The sequence below is a fragment of the Mastacembelus armatus genome, chromosome 20 (genome assembly GCF_900324485.2).
Source record: "Mastacembelus armatus chromosome 20, fMasArm1.2, whole genome shotgun sequence".
Taxonomy (NCBI): Eukaryota; Metazoa; Chordata; class Actinopteri; order Synbranchiformes; family Mastacembelidae; genus Mastacembelus; species Mastacembelus armatus.
The window spans coordinates 2,983,905-2,994,205 of record NC_046652.1 but is presented as its reverse complement, the minus strand read 5'-3'; the positions used below and the strand labels follow the sequence as shown (position 1 = coordinate 2,994,205).

General features: G+C 37.9%; 1 protein-coding gene across 1 annotated transcript; it reads left to right on the top strand.

Annotated features, from left to right (window-relative positions):
• The first annotated feature begins 2,086 nt into the window (after positions 1-2,086).
• dtx3la (deltex E3 ubiquitin ligase 3L a) lies at positions 2,087-9,340 on the top strand. Its single transcript, XM_026292507.2, has 5 exons — positions 2,087-2,197; positions 4,099-4,181; positions 4,275-4,426; positions 6,014-6,219; positions 8,688-9,340. Exons 2-5 carry the CDS (start codon positions 4,100-4,102, stop codon positions 8,755-8,757), a joined length of 510 nt encoding a protein of 169 aa, XP_026148292.1. The 5' UTR covers positions 2,087-2,197; position 4,099; the 3' UTR covers positions 8,758-9,340.
• The last annotated feature ends 961 nt before the right edge of the window (positions 9,341-10,301 follow it).

The window sequence follows — 10,301 nt, the reverse complement described above, 5'->3', positions numbered from 1 at the left end:
AACATCATTAAATACTGGTGAGGAAATATACCCAAGAGATACCACCAGGGACAATCAATTTCCAGGTTTCTGCATTAGTGAGTGACACTTGCCCCAGGACCACAGGTCACATACAGGAAGGTGAGTCAGTTTTTAGTTTGAGTATAGGCCTCATGAAGACCCTCTAACCTGGATCTTACAGTGACAAAGTCACAAAGTTAGGATTTGTTAATATTCAGTGAAAATATAGATGTTCATCTTAGAAAAAATTAGGAAGGTATCACTGTTTGTGTGTGATTTTGGAGGGAGGGGCAGGGTGGTGTGTGGTGCTTCTCCAAATGAAATGGTTCCCCACTTCCTTCTAAAAAGAAAAATCAATTGTGACATTCTTCAGACAGTGTACACCACATTTAATTAGCAGAGGGACACATGGGAGAAAACCAAATTATTTAATAACTGAGGGGAAGACATTGGTTAGTTAAGCCAGGGTGAAGGAGGGCAATGGAGGAGTCAAAAGGAAAGTAAAAGGGAGATAATAGGGAGGCAACAGGGGGTACAACGGGTTATGACAGGCAAAGAGAAGTATAGGAGAACAAAAGCTGAGAGGTGGAAAGTGGAGGCAATGAGGAAGGAAGGGAGAGTAAATGAGGAGGCAGAGGGTGGGAATGAGTTCTGTGTGGGAGCACACAGCTTCTGTCCACTTGATTTGCAGTTTAGCCTAATTTCTCACTACAGATGCCAGTAATACCTGACAGCAGCTCTGCAGCTAATTGTGCCATTGAGCATGATAGAGTATCAAGCTTATGCTCTTGCTAAATCTTATTAGATTCTAATCTTATTAGGTGAACGTAAACTCTTCAAGCCTGAGAGAGTGTGATTAAAACGGTTTTCTTGTTTCAATTTCCAATGAAGTCTCAGAAACAAGGGGTAATTGTGAAAGAAAGTGTTGAGCTGAAAGTGTTGAGTTGTGATGTGTTGCAGTAAGTTTGTGTTTTTCAGTTTCTCTTTTCTAATTAATTCATTAATTCATTTTTTGCCTTTTCCTCTATTAAACATTTTCTCTTATTCCTTTAGCTTAACCTGAAATATAATTAACAAATTGCTTTTGTCAAGCAAGTATCAATCAAACTGATTTTTATACATAATAGACACATGGAAAACAACAGTAGGTATAAAAACAGGAATACAATTAATATTTAAAGTACTATGTAGGCAATGGACATAGGATTTTAAATTGGCAAAACCATGCTTCTATCCTTCTCAGTCTCAAGAGAAGAGGAGAGTTTAAATTTTCTCCAAAGCCACTAACAACAATGCAGGGGAACAGGTATCAGGTATCAGACAGTAGAATTTACAATTATTTTAGTTGTTGTGATAAGATAAGACATGATAAGATAAACTTTATTAATCCCCAAACTGAAATTCAGGTAGTCTTGTAGTTAATTAGTCAGTCAGTAGTGAGAGTAGTCAGTCATCATCCACCACTGTCTAAGGTGTAGTAGAGCCTGATGGCAGTGGGCATGAAGGATCTCCTGTATGGTTCAGTCCTGCAGCTCAGTGAGATGAGTCGTCCACTGCAGCTGCTTCTCTGCTCCATCAGGATGTTGTGAAGGGGATGGTCAGTGTATTCCAGGATGGTCTGTACCTTTGTCTGTGAGCATCTCTCCACCACAGCCTCCAGGGAGTCCAGCCTCATTCCAGTCACTGAACCAGCTTTTTGCACCAGTTTGTCCAGCTTCCTTGCATTCTTCTGCTTTATGCTGCCTCCTCAGCAGACTGCAGACTCTGCCATTTTTAATATAGAACATCTGTGTTCAGTGATCAGCCCAACCTGTTATATGGATAGTCAGGTGAAACTCAAGGTCCAAGCATCTGTATTGATTTTCTTTTATTTATCTTATTTTTATTGCTCATTCACCACTTTTATTGCCATAAATACTTATGCAGTACTCTCTCTTTCTATTTGTTCCCCCCACCCCCACAACACAGACAGGTTACAGTCACTGTTAAAGCTGCTACACCAGTTGGACAGATCCCACAGCAGTGACTTGACACACCCATTTCTCTCATGCTTCCTCTTTCTGTCTCGGTCTCTCAGTCTCAGTCTCATGTCACCATGAGCTGAAAAAAACATCTGAACTACAGGAACACACAGGAGACAGACAGAAGAACAGCAAAGCATTTTACTAAGGTCTGGAGAAGAGGAGCATTTCAGCAGGTACTAATTGCAATCACAAGTTTTTTATTAATTTACTGTAATGATTATAAACAAGTGTTTTTATGTTGTGTATTAATCTTGCATATGTTGTGGAGAAGTGACTGCTGACCTGCTTTAAAGGTGGTAGACTATTTATCTGGAAATAGATTTTTTTTTAAATGGGAGAAACACATGGGAATATATATATATATATATATATATATATATATATCACATTTTATTGGCACAATTTTATTGAAATATTTGGCAGAAGTATAGGAGAACAGGAGTATAGGAGCTCCATTTAGTTAGCATGTCGACAAACTTGATTTCTGCCCTCATGTGCAATTAATGTGCACCACCATAACTGGAAAATATTCCAGCAGTGGAATGAAAACATCCACTTCAGGTGTTTAAACAGGTTTGGAAATACATTTTGACGGCTGGGAAAGTTCCTACAGTTCAACACTGGCACATACGTTTGAAATGTTTCTTTATTCTGTGGGCTGCTGTGTAGCCTCTTGCAGCTGAAACAACCTAGTCATGGTTCTGTCACCATAAATGACGATTGTTTTCTTTTAATAGTATAATGGAAGAGCAAAAAACTTTTAGAAGAGCAGAAATACTGAAATATTGAATGGAAAATGTTAAAAGTTTTTAACTTTTTTTAAAATTCATACATTTGTCTGTAATTTCTATCCATAATATTAACACTGTATTCATGTACTGTCTATACTATATACTGTACTTAATTACTGGGAAAAGACAGGAGGAGTCAGATGAAAACAAACTATTAAAATCTAATTAAGACTCAAACTGTCTGTTACAAACATCACACTTCACAGTTAATTACAGATTTTAGAATTTTGTCTTAACTTGCTTAAAACAAATTTATTATTTGATGGAAATGATGAAAAAAACCTAAGTTGTGGACTTAAACTACCACCCCACTTTAATAATCAGCAGGTAGCTACTAAATGTTGTGTATTTTGGCTTTTGAGTTACTACATCTTCAGGACAGTATATAAGTGCAATGCAGCATTTCATGTTGGAGGTGAAACAACTGCCAACATGGTAGAACAAGTCTGATCTGTGTACATGTAAAAGACAGAGGACATTCCTCTGAGCACTTTTTACATTTGAAGAAGAGCAATAATGAAAGCAGTGGTATCAAACTTGAAAAACAAAGAGAAGGCTGACAGCTACTTACAGAATCACCCAGACATGTTTATCCAGTAGTTTCACACCAATTCACACTTGTATTCATGGGTCTATAACAATTCACTGTCCTGTGACTTTAGTGACCTCAGTGTCATGTAAAGGTGTGAATCAACAAAACCTCAAAAATCAAAATCTCTAGCAATCACGTGCACGGACACAGCGTCCTGCCAGAGGGCACATGTTCTTAAGACTACTGAGGCAACATTCTGCTGTCACACTTAGTCTAAAAAAATCCTAAATATAGACAATTACACCTGTTTCAAAGGTCTTTAATTTAGGGGTACATGCACGGAACATAAAAAAGTCAAACTAAAAGACTTAAATCTAATTTTGACACAAAGAACATCAAAATTAAATAACCTTGGAGCACTCTTCAGTCAGTGGGACAGATACTTGTTTTGCTCCATGGTAACGTAATCCTGCCTTTAATAAAAGCACAGCTTTTATTTCTGGGAACCTTTGTCATACCCATCCTATAGAGAGACTTTAAAGGAACTACAGGATTTGTTATTGTACCTCTATAATAAAACATTAGAAAAGAATAGTCAGGACAAAAAGGGCAGAGGGCATTTCATGGCACTGATTGTTAAACATCCATCTCTCTCAAACTGTAAATATCCAACTCTTGTATCTTTTGTACATATGCTCAGCAATCAGTCAAAACAACTGATCTCTCTGTGTTTTTGTCTAATGCTACTTAGAATGGGCTCTGGCCAGAGCAAGGACAAGATGCACTGTAACCGCTATCTAAACAATCAAGGTCCTCCATCATTTGAACAACAAGGTCCTTCATATAATTCACAGTGTCTGCTAAGTTATTCAATATTACTATCTATTATCTGGACAATTTGGCAATAACTGGCCTGCTGTCTTGCAGCTAAAGAAGGGCTCAATGGGATGCGCAGATCACTGAATACCTGCCAGCCAGAAGGCGAGATGACCTGGGTGGTCCTCCACAGTGATCTGCCAGGATACCCTAATGACAACACCTTGCAGCTTACCTACATATTCCCAAATGGGATACAGACAGTAAGCTTGGCTAAAACCACACTCTACAGTCTGAGCTATAGCGGATCATCTCTCAACGATATATCTATCAAATGATTGTTTGATTAGCTTGTGGTTTGTGTGCATAAAACAGAATGTACTGCACCAATTGCAGAAATCACATACAGCCCTGACATGTAGAGGTGAAAAATCATTTAGCAGAAAGAGAAACAGCATTTTAGCATTTGATTTAAATGAAAGAAAGGGAGGAGAGTGCAGGTGACTCTGGGAAGCATTCTTTTCAAGAAAGCTGCTAATCTGGTTAGTCCGGTTAGCAAAGCAGCAGCTGAGGGACACCACAAACTGGTAAACGCTAAGGGCAGCACAGATTTCCTGCTGTTTCCTGTAAGAGGAGAAATCTGCAAATCTGACATCAAGATTAACATTACTTTGCATATCTACTGATTTGTCATGTCATTATGCTCCTGTTCCTGAAACTGTTACAGCTACACAACTACTCCTTTACTGTTGATAGAAACTGTAAGAATATTTTCTCCCTAAATAGATCCTTGTTTTTAGAGTTCTCTTTATCAAAGACCTTTGTGATGGATCACCAAATGTTATCACCCTATTAAATGGTAATTATCAGTTTTATCACTCCATCAATTAGGACCCAGACAGCCATGCTACTATATGCCTATGAGTGGGCAATCTTTTGAAGTAATACTTAATATCAGACATGAGCAAAAGTAAGAGGACATTGGTGATATTGAATAAAGAGCATAAAAGACCTGGCTCAGAGAAAGATGTTGACTACTTTAGTAAGTGGCAATAATATAACTTATGCCACAGTCATTCACCTTATCTCAAGCTAATTTCAAACTAAGTGTATTGCAATTTCATAAACAAGTGGCTTCCTCAAAGCTAGAAAATTCATTTAAAAGTAAAAAGATATTTTTGGTAATATTGCTAATAAAGGCCTTAATCCTCAATTCTGACATTTAGTCTTTTTATGTTCACACTGTAACTGTCATATACGTGGCTCTACTGAAATTTGAGCTATGTGCATACTACAACAATGACATATTTGCGTGACAGGTCACTGTTTATTTATGATAGCTTCCTTTTAGCTTGGCTTGATCAGACGCTTCCTTACTCCAATTGCTTTTGTTTCTGTCCTCCATGTTTATTGTTATCAGTCTGTGAGTTGCCGACACTGAACAATGACGACAAGTGAGATTTGCATGTGCAGATAGACGTTAAAAATAAAAACATGAATTCCACTCTGACAAGGGTCACATATCGGATATAAATCTAATCTATAAGATAAGAAATGATCTGATTAGACATGTTCACATTACTGTGGAAAAGATCTAATCTGAGTCACCTTAAGGGAAAAGTCCATTTTGGGTCCCTTTAGCGTGTATGTGATGATGTAATGTAATGTGGACATTAGACGCTAACCTCATACTTTGCATGTCCAAACACCATGACCTAATGTCTGTGCATGGTAGAAGAATGTCACACTTTTATTAGGGTTCAAATGTATAAACCAAACTAAACCTGTTGTCCACGCAAAACAAATCTATAGGACAGTAGTGTTTACTTGTTTTATGTCTTTTCCTGCAGGAGCATCACCCTCATCCTGGCCAGTCTTACTCAGGGCTTCGGCTAAGTACTTACCTGCCTGACACCCGTGAGGGCAGGAAGGTTCTCAAGCTTCTGGAGAGAGCATTTAATGAGAGGGTCCTCTTTACTGTTGTCACTAATAAAGCGGGTGAGGACGTGATCACTGCAGCTTCCATCCCCCTGAAAACACGACAAGACGGCGCAGTGTGAGTACATAATACTGCCTAATATTGAATGAATTTTGTTGTAAATTCTAGATTCTGATGTAAGAAGACTGAACAGACTCAATTAGATGGTTAATGTTAATGCATTATTTTCACCCCCGCCTCTTTTTTTTTTCTTCTATAACCTAAAGACTAAGGGATGATAATGCCAGTACCGTTTGTAACTTCTTAGCAGACAAGCAGAAGTTAGAAGTAGATAAACTGTCGATGGTGCCATAGAGTGGTGTGAAAATGATAAGCAAACCTTGCTTTGTTTCTGGCTTTTATAACTGTAGCACCAACACCTTCTCATCCTCTAGTGTCACATTCTTACACTACAAAATGTAAGTATTTTATGCCACGTGTTCCCTTTAGCCTGTCATGAAGGGAAAAAGGATAGTCCATAAAACTGATGTGGTTAAGTTTAGTTACAAATGAGACCGTGTTACCACTCTTCTGTTAAAGCCCTGTGTGGATCATGGAGACACCAAAGGAACCCTTTAGCACCTGTATGCGTTGCAAAATGTACTTGACCAAGTGTCAGTATTTTATTTTATTTCATGCTGTGGGAATGAGAACTGGCCAGGAGTACAGATCTTTCTTTTTCCCTTTGTGAATGAGAAATACAGGCTGCTACCACCTGCCTGCTATGGGCCGTTATTGTGTGTTCATGTGCCACTTTCAAGCCCAGACAAAGGTCATGTTCAGTCTGTCTTTGTCACCGCCATTTTTTTGATGTTGACCTGCTGTATTTGCCCTAAGTCATGTGAAGCAGTTTATACTGAAGAGTCAGCACTAAATCAAATAATGTATTTAGTTTTTGTATAAGTGTTCTGTTCTACAGGGCTTGTGAATAGCACATCTGATTCATTTATCATTACCCAGTAATAATGATAATGAATCTGGTTATTCTGTAATCCTTTGATATACAGTCAGTGTATTGGGTGGATGACTATTTCTTAAAATGATATCTCAATATATAAATGTTGCTGTGAATCACATATGCAGACTGCCACTTTGACCATTCAACTGGAAAAAGTTACGCAAAGAGCAACTTGCAGCTTATAACATCTGTACTTTGTCTTTCTTGGAAATGATCATTTGAAAAGTAAATCTACAGTGTTTTATGTTTTATGAGAAAAACTGTCGGAAATTCAGAGGAACAAGTATGCACCTAAACAATATTCATAAATATGCGGTTCTTACGGTGTGGCACATCATTTCACAGCAGTTTAAAATTTGGAGGTTTTTAGAGGTAATGTATGTATGTACAATACATGCACTACTTAGAATGAGTGCATCATGATAGATGCTATTTCACTAAGGCTGGTATACACACTCTCTGGCTAACTTACCAACTTCACGGAAATTGACTAAGCGTTCCACAGTACTTAGAAAATTAAAGGCACATATTGCATGGCAGCAGGATCCGGAGGTGGTATTTTCAGATAAGAGATCTTGGTGTCAGCACTAGTTAGCACTGTCACTGATGACTCTGTCACTGTTTTTTCATTCATGTTTTTTCTCCCATAGTTCAAACATATACAGGTTATATTGATAGGTGACTCTAAGTTGCCCATAGGTGTGATGCTTGTATGTGTGTCTGCCAGTCAGCCCTGTGCATTCTCCAGGGTGTGCATGATGTAATTGGCTGGGATTGCCTAAGGCCCACAGCACAGCCCTATACAGGATGAGTGCTATAGATAATGGGACAGCTTTTGTGAAAAGCCACAGCAGTGGGACAAGACTCATACCTGCTGATATTGGATCATCACAATACACCCAGCCAGGCTGTCAACATGACCGCAGCACAGACACCTCTGAAAAGAACAACTAGAATAGTTATTCCCACTAAAAATAGGCTTCTGAAATTATACCTTTTGAACCCCACACACCCTGGATGAAAACCAGGGTGATTACACCAATCAACCACAGATGTTGAAATGGCAGAATTGTCATCAGCTCATATAAAATCAGGGCTGCTCATCAACTACTCCAAAGCACTTATGCACTCACATGAAAACACACACGTGACTGGGGTTGCCAGTGAACCACACAGGAGCCCAGGAGGCTGTTACAACCAGACCAGGCCAAGTGGTTTTACACCGCCCCCCTTAAAAGACTTTTCTGCTAGGGTTTTGCGTCTCATTTTTTGGCACAGAAAAGGGAACTGACTGTGTTCCTAATTAATAAGGACTCAAGGACTCTCTTGCCTTATGTTTTTAGCTACATTTGAAGCCTGCCATAACACTTAACAAACCAAAAAAAACATTTTGGTTTACTTATTTATTTAGAATTTTGCTGAAAGTAAAAAAAGGTATATATACAGTATATGTCTAGTGACAGCATTGAAAGTGCTGAATACATTCTACAACACAATGTTACTTCCACCTCCATGGGGAGGCATGACCTAAAACTTTGAGAACAATTGCTCTAAATGATATATATATGTTTTTTCTGTGTTCTCTCAGTGATGGCTACCCAGACTCTAACTACCTGAAGACTGTGAGAAGACGTCTCAAGGATAAAGGCATTGAATAACACACAACAAAATCACTGCAAGAATGACAGATGAAGGAAAAGACTTTAAACTGCAGTTTAGCTCTGAAGAGCTAGAGAATTGGACTTAATCAATATGTAATCTCTCTGTAATCTGGTATTTAGTCTGTGTCTTATTACTGCAGTTTTTATGTTTGAATATAGTACAGTATAGAGTAAGAATAGGATTTTATATGTTTAGATGCTTTCCACCACATTTTAACACCAAGGAAGAGTCTGACTAGTCGAAAATTCATTCTGCAGTATTGCAACAACCAAAAACATACAGTCAGATACTTAAAAAACTTTCTTCAGAGCTATGATGAACAAGGACTCTTGCATTTGATGGTCTGGTCCCCACAGAATCTTTATGATGGTCGTGATTAGATTTAGGTGTTTTCTCTTTTACTTCACCTTTCAAGATGATAATTGATCGCATATTGAGGAATCCCCCTCTTCACTCCACAATTTCCTAAAACATTTATACTATACTTATGCTATAACATGTATTAAACATATCAATGCATTTGCTGTATCAGCTTAAAAATAGAAAGTGTGTGTAATTAAAATTATTTTTCAATATAGAGTGTGGTTTCTCTTCAGATATTTTGTTGGTAGCTACACATCAAATTTATTTTTTTTGATTGTTTTATGGTCGTCCCCTACAGGACACCTTGAGTGCTCAGCTCAGAGCAGCACCTTTAGCAACGGGCTGCTACACCCACAGTGTGTGACGGAGCTACTGCAGGGCCTTTGTCCCTGCTGCCATCACACTCACACAGCTGTCACTAAGTTGGTCTTTGTTCACATCTGTGTTGATGTTTATGCAGACTGACACCTGACTGAAATTAATGGTCAGTGGTGTTTTTAATGCAATTTGTAAAATGATAATAATACAGTGATATCAATGTTACTGCTGATTAAGCAGAAATGTAATGACCAGATATTTAATTTTTAATTCTGCTGTAAAATATGTTCACATGGTATTGTACAATAATATGACAGACAGGAATAATGAGCACTGGTAATCTGATGCCTAACATAAAAAGTAGATTACCAAATTATAACAGTTATAGCTGATGTTTGTAAAGATATTCTGTAGCAGCTTGGGGATTTTTTCAGATGATTTAATGAACTTTAACACAATGAATAGACTTGTAATGGTGCCGCATGCTGTTGTGGGTCTTCTAAAACCAAAGGCTTTGTCTACAAATATCTACTGCTGCCTTTAAATAGTTGAGAGACTTAAACTTTTTTATAAAGGTTGAAGCAGCTCTGGACACTTACCTTGAGAATCATTATTAACATATAGAGGAGGACAGCCTGATTTACTAAGGTTCCAGATTTATTCATGTCAAATATTAGCTTTTGATGAAGATTTTAGTACTAAAGTTTAAGCACAGGGTGAGTGAGTAAAATGGTTTATTTACTTTTTATTTTATTATTATTCCATCATTGAAGTGCATTTGCTTTAAGTATATCATCTAAAATGACCAGAGTGGCAGAAGATACACACAGGGAGAAAAACAGGCATGACTTTGAGGTGT